This window comes from Bacillus rossius, chromosome 3 (assembly GCF_032445375.1).
Source record: "Bacillus rossius redtenbacheri isolate Brsri chromosome 3, Brsri_v3, whole genome shotgun sequence".
Classification (NCBI taxonomy): domain Eukaryota; kingdom Metazoa; phylum Arthropoda; class Insecta; order Phasmatodea; family Bacillidae; genus Bacillus; species Bacillus rossius.
This window is the reverse complement of record NC_086332.1, coordinates 122822857-122850331: the sequence shown is the minus strand read 5'-3', so window position 1 is coordinate 122850331 and position 27475 is coordinate 122822857. Positions and strand designations below refer to the sequence as shown.

The window sequence follows — 27475 nt, the reverse complement described above, 5'->3', positions numbered from 1 at the left end:
TCAAATCATCATTTGGTTAAGGGTTCTGTAAAAATAGCATTTTCTTAAAGGTAAAATACAGAACATTTGCGTTTTGTCACTACTTTTTCCGTCACTAATGTTCGACGCAAAAACGCGTGTTGATTATAGATACATAATTTTAAGATGCCAACGTAATATTTTAATAGTTAGATAGTTATTATATTATGTTATTTACCTAATCGGAGTCTGATGTGAAGCTGGCATTTTCCGTTTCACTAGAGAAATCTTCGTCTGTAGATTCTTCAAGATTAACAATAATCTTATCTATTTCAGTATCTAATAACCAATCACTGTTCCATTTCTTGAAGGAAACGCCCCCTCCATGCTGCTATATCAGGCTTCTCAATCAAAATCCTTCTCCTTGACTGACACTTCGTCCAACGGAATCCCAGTCTCTTTAACAGTTTTCACAAAAATTCTTTACTGCAGTCCAAAACACCATCATCTCGCAAAGCCGTCTTTAATTTATTTAAAGTTGGAACAGTTTTCCTGACAAGTGTAAAATTCATGCACTTTTCTCCTCACAGCACCACACGTAAAATCGTCGACTTCTAACTGTTTTTTGCGTTCTTTTTTTTTCTGCCAGTAGGTGTTAAGTTCAGACCAATTTTACTTTTTACTTTCCCCTCAGCCAAAATCCTTTTTACCGTTGATTCAGACACACCCGTCGCAGCACTTGTCGCTTCAGTAACATTGTATTTTAAACCGTACAGCAACTTCTTTTCTTTCAGATGCGTCGCAACGTTGTATACAATTTCACGCGCCTGTCCTCGCAAGGGTCGTCCTGGAATAAGGTTCGACTTAATTCCCAAGGTTGAACGGATAGGCTCGCTTGTTGTACCGTGTAACCCAGGTCCCGGCACAGAGGAGATAAGAACCAGAGGCGAAATCAGCTGTGTACACCCGAACTCGCCGTGTTGACACATCGTAAGCTAGCCGCAAGTATAATTCTGGCGTTGGTATAGCGTTTTAAACTTTGGGATGCTGCAGAGATCAGTTTTATGAAAATGAATGAGTTTCGTAAACGTTTTGGAGCCACTTGGTGCTCGGCACCAAACTGTTCAAACAACAGTGGTCAACCTGAAAAAAGAAGCTTCTTCAGATTTCCTATAGATGAAATACTGTAAGTAAAAATAACGTGTCAACCTAGTACCTATAAGTTCTGCAATGTTGATTCCACAACTTGCAAAATGTGGCTGTTACTTTCCTTCTTCTATTTGTTATCTTAATTATCAGTAATATTTTAGAGTGTAATGTGGGTTTGTTATCTTATGCAGTAAACGAATATAGGAATATCACGATTAAGATTGGCCTAGCGTGTTAAAATAAAATAGCTGCTTATAGACCTATAAGTGTTTGTTCGAGTAAAACCATCAGAGTGCTTTAAAACATAAGTGATGGGCTACAATTTTCATTTATATGTACTTTTTTCATGTGGGTACATAGTGTTGAGTAATGATTTCATAACATTGAAACATAATCAGTTGTTACCTAACCTAAGGTAAACCTAACCAAACATAATTGAAACCTAATAAACCTTATCCCAATGTAATCTAACCTTATCATACTTAACAAATGAGGGTAAATGTTCCGTATTGCGTATCCAGGTGTATACAGATATACCTTTGATCCTGATGGCATGATCCTGTACAACTGAACCTGTGGTACATGATGCTTTTTTTTTTTTAGCAGTGGGGATGAGCGTAGCGCCGACGCATTTTACAGCGAGAAAGCTGATATAAAAAATAAATTATTTGTAAGATAAATTACATCAGGTTTCGCACTACGTGTCTCTCCCACTGCTAAAAAAAAAAAAAAATAAGCATCATGTACCACAGGGTCAGCTGTACAAGACCGTGCCATCAGAATCGTACCATCAGGACCACAGGGTTAACTTGGATACGCAATACGGAACTTTCACCCAAATGAGATCAAGTTAGTTCTTAAGGGCGCCGCCTACCTGGTCACACACACGGTGCGCAGAGCTTCAGGAAAAACAACGCCATTTCAAAACTACTCAAGATATCCCAGTGGGGTATGTTTACGAAAAGCATTTAAGAGTTCGCTGAGGCCCGAAAAGTACTTTTAATTTTGGATCATGTTTTTAAACTGTATTTCTAGAAGCGTTAAAATGGCTAAAACGCATGTTTTCAGAGTAATTTTTAGGCGTAAAACAACCAGTACAGATTATTAAAAGCACTTAAGGGGCTTACATTACACCTTTATCTTCATTTATCTGCCATATAATGTTGCGGTCACCGCTCAAATTTCACAGTTATCCTGTGACGACGACAAGACTACGCGTCAACTCAGAGCCTTGCGCTTAGAGGTGATACCGCGCTAGAAATACCATCGAGCGTCGCACTTATCATCCCGCCTCACTAACACACATACACCCTTGACGAGGCGGGCCCCTTAAGTAAAAACGGGATTTTTTTTTTTCAAGAATTTTGCACGAGAAGCTATTCCTGATATTTACTATATAATTTGAATTTATTGCAACAGGTTGACTACCTACTGTCCTAGAACTAGGCCTAATACTTTCCATGCTTTACTCACTTAGGTACGTACCAAAAGAAAGGAATGATTAGTGTGCACGTCATTTGTGTATTTATTTATTTTTTTTTTTTTAAATATTTCTGGAGGATCAAATGCAACAAATTTGATATAGGTCTTCCCACTATTTTTTCTTTTATGCAGATATGGTCATGGATTGTGTGCTGTATAACCTCTGATTTCACGCAAATAAAATATTTCGTAAGTTGCCTATGCAAACACGCCGTCACACACTGACAAATAGGCTCGTCACTTAATTAAACACGCTCTAACACAACAAAAAATCACCGTCTCATAATACTTCACCACTAGCCAATCTACGCATGAATCGTAACTGAATGCATTCATAACGTATGGTCCACGCATTAAACCTTAATGGCAAATTGAATATAATTATGTGTCGAGTAGAAATTTTACGGAATAATGATCCATACTTCAGGAAAACGTTGCATTCAACATGTGTTTATGAGCAGCGCACACGCCACAAACATGGCGGCCAACTTTTCGACTGTCTGCTGTCGAGTTCACCAAGATCAAAGAGACCGCGCCTCTATTTCGTCTCTGGTTCACTTACATACTCTGTGGTCCCAGCATGACACGCTGACGCAATTCTCACGCAGCCGAGTGAAGCGCGGAACTTATCCCCTCCACTTCCCCTGGCGGCTATCACGTGATGGTAGTGTGCATCAGGCCACGAATTGGGGTCTGCGCAGGTTCACAAGTATCTTGCCGGGCTATAGCCCGGTTATTGGCAGACCAACAAAGAAAGTAATTTGGTTAATACCAAATTTGAGAACCTCTAAAGAACATATATGATCTCTGAGTATATGTTTAAGGTGAACCACTGTGTTATTTATAAACACAAAATTATACTTATCATTAATCTCAATTTTTAACTACAATTCCAATGATAACGCAAACGATTCACTGTTGTAATATGAATAGTTGAATTACTGGAAATGATATTGTTTTCACATTACAACATTATAATTGGAATTTTTACGAGAATAACAATATTCAGTAGAATGGTTTAAAAGATTAATATTGCACAACCTGTGTAATAGGACACCTCTTCAAATAAAAATTTAATATTTTTATTGCAATATCCTCTTGAAACTTGATATTACAAATGTTGCTATATTCAAATGTAGTAAAGTTTTAACTTATTTTAGCTCAATCGGGACTCTTCGGTTAGTATCTCAGGTTATATGGGTGTAAGTAGGTGAATCAGACATAAGATTGATAAACTGCTGTCGGGTTATGTACTGCTACTAATTATAAGCTTGTGGAGTTGGAAAGATGTAAAATTTTCTCGTAGTTCATAGTTACCTCAGAATATGCCGCAAGTTAAGGACAATACCACCTTAAGATATGGTATTTCAACTATACCGTGAACTGCGCATCTCAGTGACTAAATTCGTACTGACGTAGTGATGTCCTAGTTCTCGATCTTCCTGATGATGACTCCACAGGAACAGCGGCCCTCAGTGTGTACAGCTGGATGTGGTACAGGTCCCGATGTGGACAGCGATTGTTAGTTGATGGGTCTCCAAACCGGCGATTCTTGATGACGACGAAAGGCAGTTGTTCACATTCTTGATAATGATGTAGTGATTTACTATCCTCGATGACGCATATGTAGTTCTTGACTATCTTCGACGATGATTATGTAGTTCTAGACGAATATTGACAGCGATGAACTATAAGTTTTATATAAATTTTAGATTTGTACATTTCGAACTCTCCGTCAAGTGTGCTGCTTATCATTTTCTTTCATGCTGGCCGTTCGAATTCACCATTCCTAATAAAAATTCTCCATCAACCTTGTAATTCAAAAGCAAGAATAGAGGAAGTAGGCAAATAAATATTTTTAAATCCAAAGATATCATTGTTAAAAGTTACTATGAAGTATAATGAAAAGAAAAAGAAGAAAGTTCCCCAAAACACAAGTTGTGGCAATACTTCACAAATAAGTATATACAAATTTTGAAATTAAATAACATTATTAATTACTATAAACTACTGGTTGGTTTATAACGACATCAATGAAAAGCTATGTGTACTATAAAAGTGATTCCACCAAAATGCACCCCAATGTGTCAGCCATGTTTATTTTTTTCCTGCAGGTAAAAATATCAAAATTTATTCTATTGTTCACTGGATTTTGAGTGCAACAGCTTTTAATTGTATGTTACGATATGCTGGGTACAGTTCCAAATTATGTGATGACAAACTAATATTTAGAAATATGAACAAAATATGTTTTTTCCTTTTGATTGTATTAAAAAGTACATGCCTGTGTAGTATGGTAGCTTTTATATTCTGTCCATGGTGTCCAATGTTGCTATGATGATTATCACCCGAAAAATTGTAAACCCTGTGACCAAGAATAAATTTGTCAATAAATATTGTACTATACAGATCAGTAAAGTTTTCTGTCATTTGATTGTAGTTTCTTTTATATTATGTTTAAATAATATTAATAAAAATGTTAAGAAAAAATTGGTTGTCTTTAAAGTCGGTTTACGGCCGATAGTTTAACGTGACGTCAAAAAAAACATTGATGAAATGATTGCATACTTTTATGAATAAAATTGAATCATTTTTATTTTAATAATAAAAGAATACATACTTGAAATTATACTAGTAATCAGATTTTTAAAATGCAAGAATAATTAACCTTTATTGCCGAAATTGTTGTTATAATAAGCAATGAAAACCACGTTAACTTTTCACTTCACTTTATAAACAGTCGACGAAACAGTTCACGTGTAGATGACTTGTAATTAATTTTAAAAACTGGCATTTGGCTATAAAGTTTAAATATAATTATGAACAAGTTTTTATATAAATAAACTGTAATCAAATATCTATCATCAATTATGTGAATCACCATAATTTTTTAGTCAATTGTAACATAACCTATTATTACTGCACTCGCCGACAGCATAACGGAACAATGTGGGTACATGGCTCGCTTACACGCTATGTGTGGACTGTATCTGAACAGACAGTACACAATTCAACCTGTTTAAAATTTAACCTGGGTAACAACTCTAAATATTTTATTTATTTATAGTCCATTTGCATCTCAGACTATAGACTAGCACAGGGGTCGGCAACGTGTCGATCGCTATCTACTGGTAGATCACGAGAAAATATTTAGTAGATCACAGGCGTTATTGAAAATTCACGAAATTTTCCACCTACTACGAACCACTGCAAGTCTAAAATGAAATTTAAACATCAAGAATATAACAATTCTTCGATAGCTGATAGAGGAACAATTTAAAAAAACTCTTCGTTCGCGAATGATACCGATCATTTACAAATATTTTTGAGTAGGTATAAGGCTGTCGCCACCAGTACAATAAAAAAATGTGTTATTTTGCATAAAGGTTTTTGTTGTGTAATGAAAATATAAACAAACACGATACACAGTTCAGCAGTGTAGCCATCTTGATCTCATCTTATAGCAAATGTCACTGATGTGGAGCTACATTTTGATGTTTTCTACACGCTAACAGAAATGAAATTATAGTAGCAGAAAATGTATTGAAAGCGAAATAAGAAATACATATTGCGTTTAGAAAGTTATAATAAACTCATTTGCCGAATAAGATATTTTCATGCAACATACTTAGAGAATTTTTGTGGGTACATAAATGTTGGCAATCCTGCCAGAATAAAAACGAAGTTTACAAGTCATCCTTGTTTATAACGGCTAATAACCTCAAAACTATCAAGTATGTAACAAAAATAATGGCTTTAATCGTGATGTTTATTAAACGAATGCCATTTAAAAATACACAGCTACAGTTTATGCATACGTGTATGATGAACCGATGTTAGAAAATAAACGAGATTGTTTTTTGTAATGAAACCAGAGTCGTCTTGTGATGACATTTCTTATCCCTGATCGTGTTCACAGCTGTTGATTTATAACGCCAAATACTCTAAACAGGACACAACTGCGTGTAAATATTGTTTTCTGATATTCACGTGACGATTGTTGGCCGTGCAACAACATTTACTATTACATTTGTTTTAAGCCCACATTTCTTAATTACTGACTGTGGTGTGATAAGTTAATCACTTGTGATGAGTGCACCAAAGAAACAAAAGACTTACAACTTCCATGCAGAATGGGAGCATGACTTTTTTGTCACCAAAACAAACTGCAAATGCATTTGTTTACTGTGCAAAGTAAATATTGGATTCGTGAAAAAGAGTAATGTACAAAGACATTTTGAAACAGTACATTCAAACATAAATAAAGAATTTCTCCCGAACTCAGAACTGAGGCGAGAGAAAATTAAGAAACTGAAAAATATGTTGTCATTATAACAACACATGTTTACGAAAGTAACAGATAAGGGCACAGCAGCCACAAGTGCTTCTTATCGCATTTCTTATGTGTTGGCAAAACATAAGAAGCCATTTGAAGACGGGGAGTTAATTAAAGAAGCATTTCTTGAAGCCGGTGATGATCTGTTTGAAAATTTTAAAAACAAATCGTAAATAATGGCAGCTATTCAGTCCCTGCAACTTTCAACTATAACTATCACAAGAAGAGTTAAAAATATGGCAAGTGATGTCATATCTCAAATAAATAAAGATTTGGATGCATGCTGCTACTTCTCTCTCCAGCTGGATGAGTCAAATGACGCAACTGGCATTGCTCAGTTGCCAATATTTGCCCGAATTGTATTCAACGACTTTTCAGTCAAAGAAGAATTGTTGAAACTGATTCATTCGAAAGGCCATACTAGAGGTGAAGATATTTTTTTTTTTGCAGTGAAGCAGTTTCTTATATCTGACAAAATTCCAATTCACAAGCTTGTGAGCATTACCTCTGATGGAGCGCCTGCGCTTATTGGTTCAAATAATGGCTTCTTGGCTCAGTGTCCAAGAGATAAAAGCTTTCCAAAATTTTTGTCATATCATTGCATCATACATCAGCAATATCTGTGTGGAAAGTTCTTGAACATGAATGAAACCATGAAAGTAGTTGTGCAGATTGTTAACAAAATACGGGCCCATCCTCTCCAAAGACTTCTCTTCAAAGATTTGCTGGATGAATTACAACTGCAGTATGGAGAGCTACTTCTGCATTGTGAGGTGCGTTGGCTGAGTAAGGGCAAAGTTCTTCCACGATTCATTCAACTGCTACCTGCCATTACAGCATTTTTGAAAGAACAGGAACACTCCATGGCAAATCTTCTTGAGGATGCAAGGTGGCTTCATAATTTAGCTTTCTTAGTTGATCTCATAGAAAAACTCAATGATTTGAACATTAAACTTCAAGGGAAAGATAGGGAAATGGTTGAAATGATATCTGAAGCAGATTCTTTCATTGAAAAACTTAAATTTTGGGAGAAAAGCCTAAGAGGAGGTGATTTATGGCACTTTCCTACCGTGAAAGATCTAGTAGAAGCATTGGAGACCCCATATGAAAGAGAAGAACATGTAAAACTTTTGTCTCATTTGAAAAATGATTTTGACTAGATTTTCAGAATTCAAAAATATTTCTCTGATATCCCAGTTTGTCTCTTTTCCATGGGCAAACCTGAATCTTGAGGATTGTACTTCCTCAATGGAGACGGCGTTCAACATTGATAGAACAGCTACAGAACTCGAAATTATTACATTGAAAAATGACTTGCGTGTGAAAAGTGTTGCAGAGCCAAAGACCTGTTGGCAAGTCATTCCTCAAGAGAAGTATCCAGTGCTCACTGATGTTGCACTTCGAGTGAGAGCCTTGTTTGCTTCAACGTACCTATGCGAGTCTTCATTTTCCAATAGGAACTTCATCAAAAATAAGTACAGGAGTAGGATAACTGATGAACATTTGGAATCATGCATTCGTCTCAGTGTAACCAGCTATTCACCAAACATCAAAGCTATTGTTAAGGAAATTTTCTGCCAAGTTTCCCACTAAGTGGAGATATTTTTCAATGTTATTGTAATTTTTAGTGTTTCGTCTACAACAGACCTCCATTAATTCAGTTATTTCTATTATTATTTCTTTATGTATTGTAACCACAAAAAATAGGGTATTTTAAAACTACGTACAAGGAAAAAACCAAATCGAGAGACTATTTTGTAAATGTGTGAAAGTAAACTTGTTTATGTATAATCAATAAAACAGAACAGTAGATCATTTCAACATGTGGCGACTTAAAAGTAGATCACCTACATTTCCAGGTTGTCTACCCCTGGACTAGCAGTATTCAACCTTTTCTTTTTTCAAAACAAGAGCACATTTAGTTTATATCTACATCGCCTCCCCCCTTAAATTTACATAGTCACTAAGTGTTAGTTAATTTTTATTTTTTGGTTGTTGTTTAAGTATCCACGTGTAGTCCATATTGTTTGGTATCATTGCCATTTTCTGAAAGCATAACAACAATAATAATAGTGCAGAAACAAGGACTCATGAAGTATCCCATGGACCAAAGTTGCAGATCACCAGTCTGTTTTCAGTGTTGAAAACTATCTTGTGATTAGCTGGAATTGTAATATGCCTTGTGATTACCCAATGACTCCAACTCCTTCCAGGAGAAAGGTGAGGTTATCAGTCGCCTGTGTTTATCATCCCTTGAAAGTCGACAGTCACATCTTTGAGTGGTGGCTCACAAATTAACATTATACATCCTCCGCCCCTTGAAGTAACGCTGTTCGATTAGCACTGTTTTTAAGTAATGATACCAATAAGTTACAGCATGATTTAAAGTAGCGTGGTTATAAATTTGAAGTAGAGCTGTTTTCCTTTACGTGAATTTTTATTTCTGTGCGCACAGGTGTAGCATTAAATACAATGCAACAAATTAATAATACAACGAATCAACAAACAATATTTTCCTATTTCCTTAATAGATATTTGCTCCCTTCATTGTGTATTTATCTTTAATGATGGCTGCATGTTCAGTGTTCAGCTAACATCCCACATGTCTGCAACAACTCTGGAGAGTAAAGCACATGATAGAATGCGCTAGTGGAAATGTGCAGGTGGCACACTCCATCGAAGGCAGATGAACCATCTCGAGCCAAGTTCTTGAAACGTCCACCAGAGGGTGTGCGTAAGCGCTGCCACTAAACCGGGAGCATATAGGCAAGAGAACTGACAAGTATCACTCCCTGGTGAGGAGGTAAATAATTTTGCAAAAAGTTGGAGAGTTCGCTGATAGATGACTCTTCAGTACACATGGATGTTGTAACAACCCAGATTATAGCTTTTCCCATGCACTCCAGTAATAATAAATTGTTATAAATTTTTTTGTCATATTTCAGGTTAGATGTAAAGTTTTTCCTTTAAGAGGTTATTGTGAACCTAATTCACCGGGTTTATTGTTTTTATTTCTTAAATGCAGATATATTTTTGAAGTTATTCTTTTTTGCTGGCTTCTTTGTGTGAAAAGGCATGCTGACATAATTCTGCTTCATTATTTCCACGACCGAGGCATTGTTTCACACGCTAGGCGTTTGAGTCACTGTCTCAGGAGTGTGAGAGAGAAAATTGCTGCGTGTGGAACAGAAGAATGCGCCGTGATTGTCTGAGAATTACGTCAGCGAGCCCAGGACACTGCCCGCACGAAGGGAAGGAAGGCTGTAAGCTCAGTCATTGTCCGAGCACCGGGCCGAGCGGTCCTTGTTCGGGCAGCGGGCCGAGCAGGCCGTGGTCGGGCGATGGCTCCGTGTTTTCTCCTTTCTGGATGTACAGTTTAATTTTTTTTTTGTGTTCTGTTGTACGGAATATATTGTGATTTTTACATGAATAAAAAAAAGGTAATACATCGAATATTGCGTATAAATTACTTCGTGACGTGCTACCAACCTGTATGTACACTCATCAACTAATTTGGAGCTACCCTGAGGTGGTGAGTGGTAACAACGTAAAAACATTTGGTCCTTTACACTCCATAGTCGCAACTGAACTTGCCATAGCTGATGTGTGTACAACAGCCGTTAGCGTAGTCAGACCTGCACATGCATATCTTTCCCTCTCGTATAGCTAACAGTATGCCATCGCCCATGGTACATCTGTTGTTTACAGAGTTCAAGCAGACTTTATGGCATCATGCCCCACTTTTTTTTTGCCCGTGGCGATTTTGTGATAACTGAAATTTACCGCGATGCTATGCAAGACTGGGGCAGTAAAATTAACATTTCGCTAAATGAATTCGAGCAATGTGAAGACGTGCTAAGTGAGAGATTGGTGTACTGTAAATTAATATTAACCAGAGTAGTGTCTTGAATAAAATGTTTGTCAGCAAGAATACTTACCTGATTGGAAAACAAATAATTTTGTATAACATAGTCTGTTATGGGGAGAAAAAAAAGTATTTGATTAGTGTTGTTTTCATTAGTGTTCTGTTTTCTAGGAACAAATTTAAGCATTACTCTGAGGAGTGGGTGTAATGTGATTTGCACATAGTTTTAGGTCAATGGTCTGGGCCATGTTGTTTTCAGACATTGTTTTTAATTAGAATATTTAATCATAGGGAGCAGTGTAGGCCTAAGTGGAGGCTTTTTGTAAATTGGTGGCCAAGCCCAGAGGAAAACTTGTATTGTGGGTTGCATGTGACCATGGAACTGTTAATTCATCTTCAGGAGTAACAATTTTCAGGAAATTAAATAAAATTTCAGAATGATGCACTTTTTAGTCAGACCAAGTAAAATTGTTTTTACTTTTGTTTTTATCATGTAATTACAATTGATCATAAAGTGGCAGCATGTGAAGTGATAAGTAGATGAATAAAATGAACATTTTCCCAAAAAATCTTATTTTAATCAAAAGGTTTTACCATCTTTAAAATATGAGTTAAAAATTATGAACTATGTAAAATATTCCCCTCTCACTTTCAAAATTTTATACTATGTTCATTATGTCTTAAATGAAAGAGTAATTACAATAACCATTCACTTATGATTCACTGTATGTTGGAGGATTGTAATTTTATTTCTAATTATAAATAAAAACCAAGTATATTGAAATATTGCACATCACTTGTTTGAACTGTAAATATCTTCATATCCATTTACTTCTAGTTGGTTAAAAAATCTAGGTACCTCAATGCCCTTTGGTAGGTATTGATTTAACCTATGTTAAAAAATATTTAAAAAAAAAAAAGCCTGAAAAATTGTTTACAGAATTTGGAACTACGTATAGTAATACTTTTCTGATCAACTGGATTTTAGATCCCCTTGTTCATTTACTTGTGTGATATTGTACCAGAGCAGTATCCTAAAGACAATTAAAGACATGGTCACAAACAAATTTTTTGCTTGACTGAACACTTGGTAAAAAAGCACAATATTTTATATAAAGCAAAATACAAATCCATAATTTGAAGCTTAGCCTGAGAGTATTCTTTTCAAAGTACCACAAATTTTTTATTTATGATTATTCTCAATTTTTTTAAATTAAATTTTTAGTTATCCTATTCACATTGCACCGCAAATGCCAGTGATTGATCAAAATTGATCCAAATTCCAATAACAGTTCTTTTCAAATAATAACCATTTTCACAGATATGGTGAAGGATCATAGAATCCAGCATTGATTAAGTATAAACCAAGACCCAAATGAATCTGTCAAAAATGTGTGTCACTACTGCTATATTGACAAGCTACAGAATCAAATAGTAATAGTAAACCAACCTGTATTATATTCCAAGAATGGAACAATTCTCTTGTACATTTTTAATGCCAACTCATATTTTCCAGCTTTGAAGTAATTGGTGCCTTTCTCTTTGAAAAATTTGGCTTGCTCCAGTTTGCCCTCACTGTCCAGCGACCAGCTCTCTTTCGCCTGCAACAGTGCACACCTCGGACATCAGTCCACGGAGCAGTGCCGGTGAGCAGACCTGAGGCAGGCCAGCAGACTACTGCGACCAGAACACGACAGGGTGACCTTTCAATTGTTAACTTCTCATTATTTCGTCAGTTTAAGCATTTGTTAGCGCTGGACGGGAAACTTACAGATCACAGAGTTTACTTATTGATATTGATGAATTGATATTGATAAATTGATATGTAAAAATAATGTGACTACTAATGCTATGTGATGAAAGTCAAAATAGTTTGAACAGTTTTGTTTTTAACAGAAATAACACTTTTAAAAATTAATATATAACTGTGGCTTAAGTATATATTCTAAAGTTATGTTGATAATCACATTGTATATTAAAAAAATAACTCAAAATCAAATATTTTCTTAGCAAACTTACAAGTTTGATCTTTTTTTTTAGTTTCTTTGAATGTATCTTAATTTTTTTGCAACGAGGAAATTCTATCTTATCCAGTAAATACATTAATACTAGTAAGATTGTTATATTCCAGTTTGGCCCAACAAAGCAACCCAGAATAGTAACCAGACACTTTAATCTCTGGAGTGTTTACAAATGACAGTTTGAAGTTTTGTTTTTTATCTTGTTGCCAAAATTAAGGATGAATTAATTCCTTAAGATAAGAAGTTGGTATTTAGTTATATTTAAAACAAAAGTGTTTTTTATGTCTTTTGTTTTAATTATTATTATTTATAAGAAAAAGATAACATATAACAGGTCCAGATGTTTTTCACATATTCAATGTAGGCTTAACTTGTTACTTAATTATTAAAAAAAAAATTAAGTCCCTTTCTTAACTTCAAACCAAGGTTAAATGTCCCATGAATATATCTCAGGAGGGTGTCCAAAACACCCTGGGCCGATGCCGATGCTGACCCCTGGGGTCGAAGTTCTATTTAATAAATCCAAAAATGAAGATAAAAAAAGTTAATACTCGGCCTGGCCCCGACCAGCAGGCGTCGCAACAACTCGTGGAACGACGAAGGTGCCCATGGTTCATCCAACCAATCACAAAACAGAACCAGGAACATGTGCATAACTTCATTTCTAACATTTGTTCCCTTAAAATTTGGAAAGTAATACACCACAGCAGGGCTCGTCTTGATTGGCTGGCGAGAGAGCACCCAGCTAAAGTTTTGTTTCATTGTTGCACAGTCATGCAGCTAAGTGCTGGGTTTTTCCAACAAAGCACTAACTTGAAGCATGGAAGAAAAAAAGAAAAAAAGAAAAAAAAACCTTAATGGTGACACGAAACATACGTTAGCATAAAATTATTAAAAAAATATATGTACAGTATTTACCTGCAGAGGGGTCGCACCACGTATTTGTCCTCAGTGGAGTTCAATAGATATGAATGATATATTGTGTATTGTATGCACAACTAATACAGCACCTTTGTTCCCAGTTTAGTGACAGACAAACCGGGTGGAGAGCTGGCGGCAGTAGCATGAAGCGCAGTTCACGGTGTTTCACATGCAGTGTTCAGATATTACAATTCATTTATTTATACAAGCTCTGAAATTATATTAATGATAAACTGATGCAGGTAAGTTATTAATGCCCAAATTCCATGACAAAATTCAATTGATTCAATGATATAATGATATATAGTTAATACTAGGGCCATGAAATTTTTGCGATCGCGAAAAAACGACAAAAAACACGAAAAAACTATGAAATTAGATTTTTCTGTGAATTTAAAGGTTTTTTAATGGATTCGCGAAAAAAACCAGCGAAAAACACAAAAATATCTGTTAATTACTGTGTTAGATCAACATTGTTTTATCACTGTAAACACTGCAAAAAATGGCAACAGAGTTACTTAATTACTTAAATAACTATACTGAACTTTCTGCCATAAATTTGTGTGGTACGGGATGATGTTTATAATCCAAAGGGTATTTTTTCCCTCCCATAGATACGTTAGTAAAACGTTGTCGATTGAGACATTTTTACCTTTAATTTTAGTTATGGTAACGTACTAATACCTTCCCAATCCTCCCCGAAAAAACAAATAACTGTTATTTATTACACTGAACAAACCTAACCTTTCACTTCGGTCTACTTCACAAAATAAGTTGTCGTGGGGCTTCATATCCTGTGAACTAAGGATTATCTGATACATCCCAATATTTTCAAGAAGGCAATATCACCACCATTCCAAAATAGCGCTGCTGCGAGAATTTTGTGTTTAAAACGAACACAACACATTCTTTTTAGTAATAATTCCAATGCGTTGTTCTGCACACATGAAAGTATGTTTTAATGTCAGTAATTGTTAGTTCAAAATGTCTAAATTTCTAACATTACATGAACGTGTGAAAGAATTTAATAGGGGGTGACGGAAGACTACCATAATGGCAGTATTCTGCCTGGCCTCTTCGAAAAAGGCGGAAAAGTACCATAACGTAAATCTGCCATATGTCCAAAGGACAAGACGGAATTCTGCCATATTTTCTTACACCCTCCATGGAATAAGTACAGCAGCATTGTCCTCGAAGTAGTGTATAGAATACTCGGTAGGTAGCGCTGTCAACCCTCTAGCTGTTTCTCAGGTTAACTTTAAAGCTTACAAATAGCGCTTCAGACGGCGATAGTTGCAATAACAAATCATATCCAGATCGCGGATGAGAAGAAAGAAATGTTTCCAACAATGTTATAAAGGGAGCACTGTATTCTTATTACGACGATTAAAAAAAAGAACATGTGGTAGTATTCTAACAAAATTTCTTATACATTCTACGTAATGAGGAAAACGGCCTTACTCATAAAATCGTAATGTAACTAGCTTCATAGAATTAACATTTTTGCACACTGGAATAATTGAAGTTATTGTAGATCATTATTTAATGAATGCAAATCCAACACAAATATTCAAAGGTTTTCTTATGTAGTGTTTTTTTTATTATTAGGGTGATAGAACTCAAAAAACTCAGATATAAAGGTTTTAAATATCCATATTAAATTATTTAAAGTATACATAATGAATTTTTAAGATGCTGAAATGCGAGGGAAATATTTTTGTGTAGTGTAGTTTGTTAGCACAGGGCAAGCAGCACAGGCGCTCTAGGGGAGACATAGGCTTGTACATGGAATGTTGGTGGGCTTTGCACAGGCTTGCAGTCTTTCAAAAATAAACTCTGCTAAAATTTAAGTAATTTTTCTATTACGAAATAAAAAAATATTACTATGCGTAGCATATTATTCTGCTTCTTTAAAACTGCCAGATCAAATTGAATTTTGTTTCTTGTGCTTTACACCACATATAAACGAAATATGACACATACATTAAAAAATAGGTAAGATATAAGCACATAGAATAACAACCAAAACACTTACACTTATACACTGATACATATCAATAAATTTATGACAAAACAAGTAACAACACAACACACAGATAAATAAAGATTGATAAAGTTCATATTAACAAATTGGTTATAATTGGTTACTTTGGTATTCACAAAATTCTTAAACAGAAACTAAAATGATGTATACAAAATAAATATGTAGATTATAAAAGCTTTAAATAACTTTTTGCTTAAGTTTTTTTTACCAATGAATGTTTCTAGGTTATTCAAAAAGAGTTGTAATTTTTTCTTTACAAATTTTATAGCTACTAATGGTTTTAAAAGTGTCACTAATTCTATAATTGCAATTTTAAATTCTTAATCCAAACTGAGATATGTCTGAAGCATTAAACATGGTAATGAAACGTATATAATAAAATGTGCATCACTGATTGAACGTATAATAAATAGAAAATGCAAATTAAATTTATATAGGAATGTAGCATATGTAAACGGAATTTAACAGCCTAAAATTTTAAAATATTAATTTAATTTTTTTTTCTGTGTACTTTCAAATTCTATTACAATCAAAATTAGTTATTTAATTCCAAATTACGACACAATATTCTACTTTATAGCTAGGGGTATGCAAAATTCGCATTTGCGATAAAACTATTTTTTTACGCATTTTAAAGCGAATAGTCATTCATTTGTAATAACGTCATTTTTACGTGGATTTTAACAGTTTAAAATGAATAAACCCGATATCCAAATTATAGGATACTATTTTTACGTGAATCTTAACGTTTGAAAACAAATAAACCCCATATCCATAACTATTTGATTAAACTATGCTAAAAATACGTAGTTCTGACGAAGTTCGTAACGTAGGCCTAACTTGGTGCAGAATTAGTAAATCAACACGGCTGCCATAATTCAACTAGAGTACTATGCGCTGCTTTCTCTCACACGCGGACATGTGACAATGTTTATAGTATTTATGGTAAGAAAAATGCTGTAAACATGTATAGACGCGAAAATGAATGTTTTGAATAACTTGAACGATGTAAGCAAACACGTGAGTATAGTTTGATACACTTGTACACAAAACATCAAACAAATACGCAGTAGCTACACAACACATCGTTACTCGCTGAGCTCACACAATGATGCAATCAGCAGCAGCAGTGCAGCTGGCAACCAGTAGGCTGCGCGCGCAGTCACGCTCACACACACTCACACAAAGTCACAACAAAACAAAGCTGTTTACGGCCGTGCCCGCGCGTGGTTGAATACGACAAACTTGTAAACTGTATGAATTGAACTTGCGTGGCGTGGTAGTTGTGCTCTAATCCTTACATGGCGTAGGCCTACATACTTATCCGAAGTAATAAATATTTTTAACAAAAATCTGTTAATTTACCGTAATTACTTTTGTTGACAAAAATGCCGAAAGCTGCTACATTAAGTATTTAAATAATAATTGAGAAATGACTTCATACTTCTCCAAATACTGGACATTCCATTTCAATTAAACCTTTTTAATGTCATCTTTTTTAATATTAAGTAGTTAGTATTTGGTGTGTATTAAGTGTTAAAACAATTTTCATGACACTCGAGATATGAAATTGGTATTACTGTTATCCATTTTGGTAGTCAAAATAACCTCCCTTTCAGAGAAAAATAACACCGATTTTCCAGAAAAATAACCTCGATTTCTGTGAACAAATAAACACGAAAAGTGCATACTCCTATTTATAGTTAATCAATTGAAGAACAAAGTATACAATCAGGTATTTATGCAGAGAAGTTATAAATTTAATAAGACCTAAAATCTTCAAGTGCAACTAATAGTATTGTCTACATGTTGGTGAAAAATAAAAACTTGGCATCCAATATAACTCGAAGGTATTAAAAGCAGACACCACACTTAATATTATTTCTTGCTATGTGATAATTCTAATTAATTGAATTAGTTTTTTTTTTACTAAAGGTTATACAATAAATGCTATCATAATTCAGAGACGTTTGTTAACTTGAAAACCAGATCTGGACAGCTGAAATATCTCACTGACAAACATTATTTCCCAATTATATATTTTTTCAAAAGCATATTTTCTTGATCAATTAGTGATTACAGTTGGCATATCATTTATTAAATATTAAAGAGTAGTGGAGATAAATACCATGAAAGTGTATTTGCAAATTTGACTTAAAAGCATTTATTGTTAAGATAATTAAAACATACACACACACACACACACACCACGTATTGCTTGACCAGGCCTAAAATTGATAATTTTTTAATCGTAATATTGTTTTGGAAAGTATCAAAAGATTTGCTCATGTTGAATGAAATAGAATATTTAAATTATATTTGGTACACAAATCATATACGTGTGTGTGTTAAAGATGATCTTCCTGATTGAAAACGTAGGGGTTTTTCAGAAATATTATTTTTAGGAATAAAATTCATGTGCCTATAAATATTTTTTTCCTCGAAAAATTCTAAAATACTAAATAACAAAGATATTGGTCAATAGTTTGAGACTAAATTTTAACTGTCAATAAAACTTCAGGAAAATATATACAGATAAATGGATGAACACTCAACATTGGTATACAACCATTATTTAAATGAAGTGGTAGCTGGTATACCGCAGAAAATTATGGCACAACTTACTACTGCCTGATTCCAAGTCCGAAATATTAGAATCTTAAATAAATACATACAAATTAAAAATATTAATGAAAACAAGATATGTACATCTTAGATTAAAGTGAAAAAATAACTAATGTAATCAGCTGCTGCCACCCAGTGAAAAAGAAATAAAAATATTTCTGCCACACCCATGAGGCATTTTCAGTTTGCTTGCGACTACCCGCAGAAGTAGGGGGGGGGGGGGGGGGGAAGGAGCAGTAGGCTATTTTATCGAACACTATAAAATATACATATTGTATACACATCTTTCCGTTATTCCATATTTCAAGTAAATTAGTGTAGTAATTGGTGAAAAGGCAGAGTGCGAATTTTAGTGTTTGTAAGCAAAGCATACGGTAGTTAAAATTATAATATTATATATTTTATGTCTAAGTAAATATAAAAAAATATTGTATGTAATTTATTTATATAATGATTTATGTTTAAAAACATCGACACACAAGTTATGATGCAAACAAAATATATGATTTAAAAATTATATTGAACTGTAATTAAAATGCTTTATTGGTTTTAGAGAAATGAAAGTGATAGTTGTAAGGAAAAGACCAGGGTTCAATTTCACATATGGCCTCCTTGTGTTTGTGATGTCAGTGTTCTTTCAGCGAAATAATGTTTTTATTTGCCAAAATATTTACTGAAATAATAATTCTGGAATGTTGAAGTAGATTTATTTAACATCAAAAGACCTAGCTTGAATGAGCAAGAAACTTATAAATTGTTCACTACGTTCGAGCCCTGTAGCCTCTAGTGACGCGGCAGTCGAGCTTCAGACCTGGACCACCGGGCCACCACCTCTACCGATCCAGCTCCCTGCCAGCCACGTGGCGACGTCACGACCCCGGGGATCTCCTCTCTACCTGGGAACTGGCCCGCAGGGTCTAAACCAGGCTAGTTGGCGCCCTCAGCGACGGCAACATCGTAGCAGGGACCGGTAGGGCGACACTTGCTCTGTTTGCACGTCTTATATGTTCCATGGTAATCCTGTCAGCGGGGCGCCTGAGTTTCCGTTATACTGTTGTTGGTTCCAGCTCAAGGTCGTGTCTTTGGTGAACAATGTCGTTAGGAGGAAGGGGAATGGAATCCCGTGCGTCACAGTGGAACGGGGTGGTTGAAGTCTAAGGGAGGGAGGGAGGGAGACTTCATTGTTTCCTTTATGAATTGTATTCATTCATACATTTTGGGAGAACACCTTTCAAAAACTTTAAAAACTAGGTAAACCACCTTAAAACCTACTACCTTGAATCAGTTACCATACATTGCGATATAAATCACTTGAAATTTCACACTAGACGCTTGGCGCATAAGAACACTTGGAAATTAACTAAGAACCTGTAAAAAAATAGCATGGTTGCTACAGGACTAGAAAACCGGGAAAAGTGAGGGAAATTAAAATGGCCAGGGAATTCCGGGAAATGTCAGGGAAAATTCTACGAATTCTGGAAATTTTAAAGTTTCGTATAATTCAAACAAAGCTTTGTTTTGATGCGCTCGTACCGCTACCGAACGACTCCGCTAAAAGGCTGCTGCTTACGGCACACGGCAACTGCAACGTTTTTTTTTTTTACTTGGTCTACGATTGTCCGTTGCAATAGGCTGTTACAACCACCCGCCATAATTTCTGGCCAATCCAGGCACTCGTTAGTTCACTAGCGAACCCAGGCCTTCATTTGTTTTTGTTTTGCTCCTTTTTAATCAGCTGTTTTTAATTTGCCCTTGCGACTTTGTACTATGTTCCATTTCACGCAGTGGATTACAGAACGGGCATGGCGTCGTTTATCTTTTGAAGGCTATTTTCACGTGGAATAAGATGAGTACAAAGCTTATTTTGTGAATTTAAAGCCGTTGTTTCAGGTGAAGTTAGTTTTTGATGCAAACATAATAAAATAAAGTGCATTTTGATAAAGAGGCAATACCAATTCTCATTTTGAAAACTACCAAGCTGACACGAAAACACGTGGCTTTTGTGTGCGGTTATGTTTTTGTATTTTTTTTACCTATTTTTTGTTTACTTTTTTTTCAACCATTTTAATCCGTGAGTTCTGTTGCGTGACACTTACATTTTGTATAAAAAAATATACATAACTGAACATGTTTTTCCCCAGAATCGTTAGTTAACATTGTAAAATTGTAAGAGTATTGCGTGTTGTAATGCTGCTATTGTAATTCTTTAAGTAGGCCCGTTATATTAGGTGTGAATTTGTAATAGTTTTTTTATTTGTGTAGTTATATTTTTTAAGAATTCATAAACAAAGTTTTAACCTAACCTGAAAATATTAATAGGCTATGTACTTATTTTAGCTTAGAGATGTCGAATAAAAGTACTTTTAAGAAGAATTGGCTCAAGGAGCCACAGTTTCAGCATATAAAACCCTCTGCTAAAAACATAAATTCTGCGTACTGCACTTTGTGCTACAAAAGTATTCAACTCAGCAATATGGGTCGAAGAGCTCTCACCAGCCATGTCGAAATAAAAAAACACATTCGCAATTCTGCCATCAAAATAACACAAAAAAAACCTTATTTTACCTCATGTTGAAATTTTTATATTACATTTAATCATATGCATGTTAATATTTATGGTATGCACTTCAAAAGAAAGTCAGGGAATTTTTCTCTTAAATTTCTGGAAAACTGGGAAAAGTCAGGGAATTCTAAGATTCTATTTCTGTAGCAACCATGAATAGGTACTGTTACAGAAGAAAGGTAAGTGAATAATGAAGTGTTCGTAATCACCGTAAAATCGCATTACATTTAAGAAATTTTATGCTTGGGAACAAATGTATACAGTTAAAAGTTCTGCAAATAATAATATAAAATTTTTTTTACCAATGCTCTGTCACGAATACAATAATTGCATACACTGTATGATTCTGCCTGTAGTCTCTGAGGTGACAGGCCTAACAAAAACAGGTATATTATGTGTTTCAGCTCCTAATATCACGGAATAAGTTTGGACTGCATACTATTATGATTTTCATCCTGGAATGCAAAGTGATTGAGCGTAATTGGAATGATTTTTGGTGGGTGGGGATATCATCAGTTGTTGGATTGCTTAGAGAACTAGTTTTGTAAGGTTTACTTACTTATTTAGAAATATTCACATTATTTGAATACAATTATATTTTATTGGAACTTTCAGTACTCCCAAGTACAGAATTCTTGGTAATAGCTTACCACAGAGTTTATCAGGAGTATAAAAGGTTTTATTTCATACAATGAAACCCTCAGAAACTTAATTAAATCATCGGGATTATTAAACATGAACTTCTTTGAGTACACAACCACATAAAGTTGTTTAATATTTGTGCACATCGCAGTGACATGACTATTTAATTAATTTTAATTGCAACGAAAGTTGGAATACTGTGTTTTAAATATTTTGGTTGTGTAATATTTCTACTTGTAATACATAGTATCAAACATGTATTATGTTTAACTGTTACAGTAACAAACATTAATAAATAGATAAATAAATAAATAAAATAAAATTTCATTGAAAGGTTTGTAATGTATTTCCGTTTAAAAAAAAAATTGTACAAAGTAAAATATCCTTCAACAAGAGAATTCTTATAATTTTGTTGTTGTGAATTATAATGTTTGGACCTTTCCTTCAGTTCTACAACTTAAGTAGATATAATAATTTCGCTATGAAATTAAATTCTCCATACATACTACAATTAATATATTGAGATTACGAAAAAAAAAATTATTTTATTAAATACATTTTTTTTGCAAACGTACGGGTTTCAAATACCAAATAAAAACTTTAATTTTTTTTTTATGGTTCTTACAATTGGGGAGATTATATATATATATATATATATATATATATATATATATATATATATATATATAAAAAAAATTTAGGACATACACAAATTGCTTATTACAATGTATGTCATAAGAAACCTCAATAACAGACAAGAATGATAAATGTGCAAACACACAGAAAACAAGTGAAAATTAGGGAACATCAAAACAGTTAAAACATAGCATGAAAATTACGTAGAAAGAATTAGTAAAGAAACTATCACAGCGCAGACGGACACAGTGGGCGAACAACGACCAGAACAGTAGATAACAACGAAAAATACTTTGGACAACTCACAGAATTGATTTTTCAGTACTTTTACAAAAGAGTCTATTGGAAAACAGTTGACAAGGAATAGTTTGCAATACTAAAAGAAAGATATTATAACGTTGTGCACCACATGGCTTTGGTTATTTTTTCACATCTGAAATACAGTTTATCGAGGTATAACTGAGTATTTCTTACAAAAATTGGCTAATCATTTTATACTTCAATTTAAGTGTACATTTGACATAGTATTTTTTAAACCATGGAAAATATTCAAGAATTTAGCTTTCTTTTGTTTTACAGTGCTTAATATGCGCAGCAAATACTGGAAAGCTATTCAAACAAGGGTTTACAAATAACTTAAATATTGGATATACTAAGGCAACACAAAGCGAAATGGTAACACTATTTTGTAGTGATACAGTTATTTTCATGTAAATGTACAAATTAACAAATATGTAAGTATGCACCACAACGATGATAGCGCAGACTAACACAGTATATGATTCCTAAGAGAACAGTTGCGACGTTTCGGGAAAGAGATCTATTCCCTTCTTAAGGCACAAACAGACTGAGGTTTCTCATGACATACAGTTTAATGTGTAATAGTGTATGTCTGAATTATGTCTCGAATTAATTGACCTATTCTATAAAATGTTGTTTGTCAGTTGAAACTTTATTCAACGGACTACAATGATTTTTGAAATTCACTTAGATACTGACTTTCTTTAAAAAGATTTGTGTTCTGTTTTGTTTTATGTGTATATTTGTTTACATTTCTATTAACAAGGCACAGGTACAAGTGCAGAGAAGCTAATCAAAAGAGGAACCTGTTTCTGTAACAATAACTGTCAGAAATGTAGGGATGCCAGATTTGTTTAGACAAACAATTTTTATTTTACAAAAATTGAAATGGCAGGAGTTTCAAAAAGAACTTAAGGAATTGTCAAATAGCCTAAAAATGTATTTTCAAAAATTATCTTTGTAAAATAGTTTCCGGAGAAGGGACTGATTCTGCCCTCCCCTTCCACAAATACTGGCTACACTCATGGTAAATGTGTAAACAAAATCACATGTGGTTACATGCACTAGTACACGATATACTCAAAAGACGTGAATTAAAATTTTGGAGACCGTAATTTTTGATAGTTCTACTTATATTATTAGATGTCAATCATTTTTCAAGACATGTGATGATAGCCTACATGGAGTACTATAGTCTGAAACTGTGTATTTGTACTGTTATGCAATAATCGTACACTCACGCCTGTAGCATAAGGAATCACTACAAGGCAATCTGATGATGAGAAAAGATACACTATCGAAGTTTATGGACCGAGTCGTCAGACACTATATTCGTATTCCAGAGAACATAGGTACAAATCCCGACTGGTAATTGTGATGTCATATCATTTCGAAGTGAAACGTCTTAAAAATCACAGCGAAACATATTGTACCAGAAAAAGTCTGACGAAAAGATCTGTATCATCTTGCTTTAACATTTTCCTAACTATATAGGCTTCCGCCTGAGACGCACTTAAGTCTTCCTTACCTAGACCTCCCAAATACACTTAGTTTTAATTTAGGTTAGGAAAAAAATTTCTGTTCAGTGTAGCTCACGACTCAGACGTGATAGCGCGGCGATTCGTGTGATTGTGTATAGAGAACTGATAACACTGGGCAATACAGATTGCACGTTCACCAAAAAAAAACATTTTTTTTATGGTATCTCATTTATCATATCACAGGCCAATGTTAAACAGAATTTTCATCGTAAGCTACCATTTAGTGTCTGTTTTGAATTAAAATTTTTAGTACGTAGTCAATGTCTCATTTTTATTGTTTTTATTTTAAACCATTACACTAAAAGTGACTCACTAACATAGTAGTTTCACTTGAAACCAACAGCCGTGAGTCTCGATACAGCCCCACCGATTTTTTTTATAGAAAATTGGTAGTATGGTTCCTTACTGTATGTCATGGCTAATTCATTTGACATTTTCGCTCTACTGTGGCGTTGTGTTTTGCCTCTATTAATCTGTTTACAGACAGGCAATCATTTCAGAATAAGAAGAAAAATGATATCGAAAATAGACTATTTCCCTGGTAAACATACAAAAAAAAAAAAGGATTTCAAGGTGCTCAAAAATTAATATTCTGAAATGTTTTTACTTAACCAGCTCTTTACAGTATTTCTAAATTATTTCTTAATCATTGTGGCAGTTATAATATACGTCTAATTTAGTAATTTCACAACAACTTAATCAGTAAAACTTAAACAGCAAACGTAAATCATTTTCAAGTAACGTATAACAAATATTCTGTATTCACAGTTCACAGGTTGGAAATGCTGCGATTGTTTTTATCTATTCTTAATTGCAATTTTTTTTTCTGTATACCTATATGTTAAAATACTCGTCTAATGGTTTTCACAGCACATGCTAAAAACATAATGCTGGAATCGTAATACCCTGTAACATCCCCAACATGACAAAAACACCACCACAGCCATTAAGAAGTAAGGTCGTAGTGAAGTCAGCCTACGAAAAGTGAACCCCAACAGCCCATCAGAAACATAATGTGGGTATTATTAATGATGTAGTAACGCAAAAATATATTTTTATGTAAAATCATTCATGCTTAAGTTTATTTTATTGTTCTTTTGATAGACATTACTAAAATAAACTCAATTGAATTACCACCTAAGTAGTATAGATGACTATACACCTGATGGTGATAGCTGTCATGCCATTTTAAACATATGATGTAAACTTGCTAAACCCGTCCACGCTTCGCTGTGTATCAGTATTAAATGAAATGGATAGGAAATTAGTGTGGGTAAGTATTGTAAAAAAATTAAATTGAAAAAAATAAAAAAAATAAAAAAGTTAAATTATCATTATAACCATAAATAAAATTTCATTAAATGTATTGATTATCAATATCTTAAATCAAATTTTAAAAAAAAGTTATGTTTAATAAACTTTAGAAAATAATGAACGGAGTTTTTTAAATTTAATTAAGAACCTAGTAATTACTATTAAATGGAGATGTAATTAATATTTTATATTTCAGTTATTACTTCATAAGTTGAATTATTTAAAATTATGGTAATAAATTACATGGGGAATATAGAAGAGTATATTATAATTACATACATTTAAACGGAAAAACCAATTACATAAAAACTCATCAGAACATCAAGAATATGAAGAATAACTTTATATTTATTGAGTTCACTAAATTTGATTTCACTCACTTTAAATATCAATAAAATAACTTCTGAATTGAGTAACAATTAACTAAATTATTATCAACTACACATTAACTAACATTTTACTCAAATAAAAAAAATCACCAAAACAAAGAAAATTATAAGAACAATTATAGATTAATAATTAATCTCACTTAAGCTCACTTAAATCAGGTCTACTTGATTTAATTAAATCAATCTGATCAGTTTTTTGAAAATATATATCCTGACAGCTGTATGGTTATATTTTTATTTTGACACAATAAAAAAAGTATCAAAATGAATGTCATTTGTTTTTAAGAAAGCTCAATTCTATGAACATAATCAAGTTATATAATACAAATTACAATACAATCTTGTTTAAATTATTTGCAAGTAAATAACCATTTCTATTTAATAACTGAAATAAAGATTAATATATTTACAAATTACAAAATTAACTAATTTAAATATAAATAAAATTTGATGTTTAATAAAATAAACAAATAAACAACGACTAATTAAAAAGTTGCCAGTATTTTATAAATAATTTAATTTAGTGCAATTAATAATACATGGAGACAATACATTATGACCTCTATAAACGAAATGAAATGAAATACAATTTATTAAATTAATTCTGATTAATTGGTAAAATTTATTCTTTTTCTTCTGATTTTAATCTTTCGAACTAGAGATTTGCAAATTCAGAGGTTAAATAATAGTCATAGAACATAATAAATTGAAAATCGAGAATAGAAAAGGAGAGAAAACCAGTGTCATCGTCATCTACGTACGAATTCTGAACTCCAAGTTCAATTGTTGTGTTCTCAGCTATGAAAAGCTATAAATAAGGAAAAAATATGATATAACATATAACTTTTCATTAATAATGTAGTGATAATTATAAAAATTAATACTTGGTTAGCTAAAATCTTCATTTTTTTCAACTACTTAATACGCTGATTGAAATCAAATGCTGATGAGTTTATTGACAAAGAATTGTGGTTATGTTTTTTACAACGCTTATTAAATTTCTATAACAAAATAATATTTCTGTCAACATCAGCAATCTAAATTGAACCCGTATAGAATCCAACATATTAATTGTATTATTCATTATAGCCCGAACTGTAATTATAATCCCCTTCGTGGATGGAATTGCGTAAAATTCGTTCTCAGTTGAACTCAAGATGACAAAAATAATAATTTTGCCAAATTTAAAATCTGTAGGAACTATAGATTTTAAGTTTATTTTTTTTTAACGCACCCACACGGGCCTTTGTGGGTGGAATTTCATAAAATTCGTTCTTGGTAAATTTTAACATGCCAAAAAGAATATTCTGGCCAAGTTTTATACCTTTAAGAGCTATAGTTTGAAAATGTGGATTTTTTAATTAACGCCCCAGCAACCCCCTTTACGGGTGGAATTTCGTAAAATCCGTTCTCAGCTGAACTCTACTCGGCAAAAGGAATATTCCTACCAAATTTAAAGTCTATATGCCTTATGGATCCAAAGATATCATGATGAGTCAGTACATAGGTGGAAATCATATATATATATATATATATATATATATATATATATATATATATATATATATATATAATGCAATATTTGGCTTACTTAGCCATCAGTTGTCAGGGAATTGTGATTTTCGGTCACTAGATTGCATTTCATTTCAACTAGTGACCTGGAATTAAAACACTAACCAGAATCACAAG

At 33.4% G+C, this 27475-nt stretch overlaps 1 protein-coding gene across 1 annotated transcript in view; it reads right to left on the bottom strand.

Annotated features, from left to right (window-relative positions):
• LOC134531215 (FK506-binding protein 59) overlaps nt 1-27475 on the bottom strand; it is a 191665-nt gene that overhangs the window by 49909 nt on the left and 114281 nt on the right. Inside the window, exon 6 of the mRNA XM_063366873.1 lies at nt 12241-12391. Coding sequence (XP_063222943.1) covers nt 12241-12391 — 151 coding nt within the window. The remainder of the gene's footprint in view (nt 1-12240; nt 12392-27475) is intronic.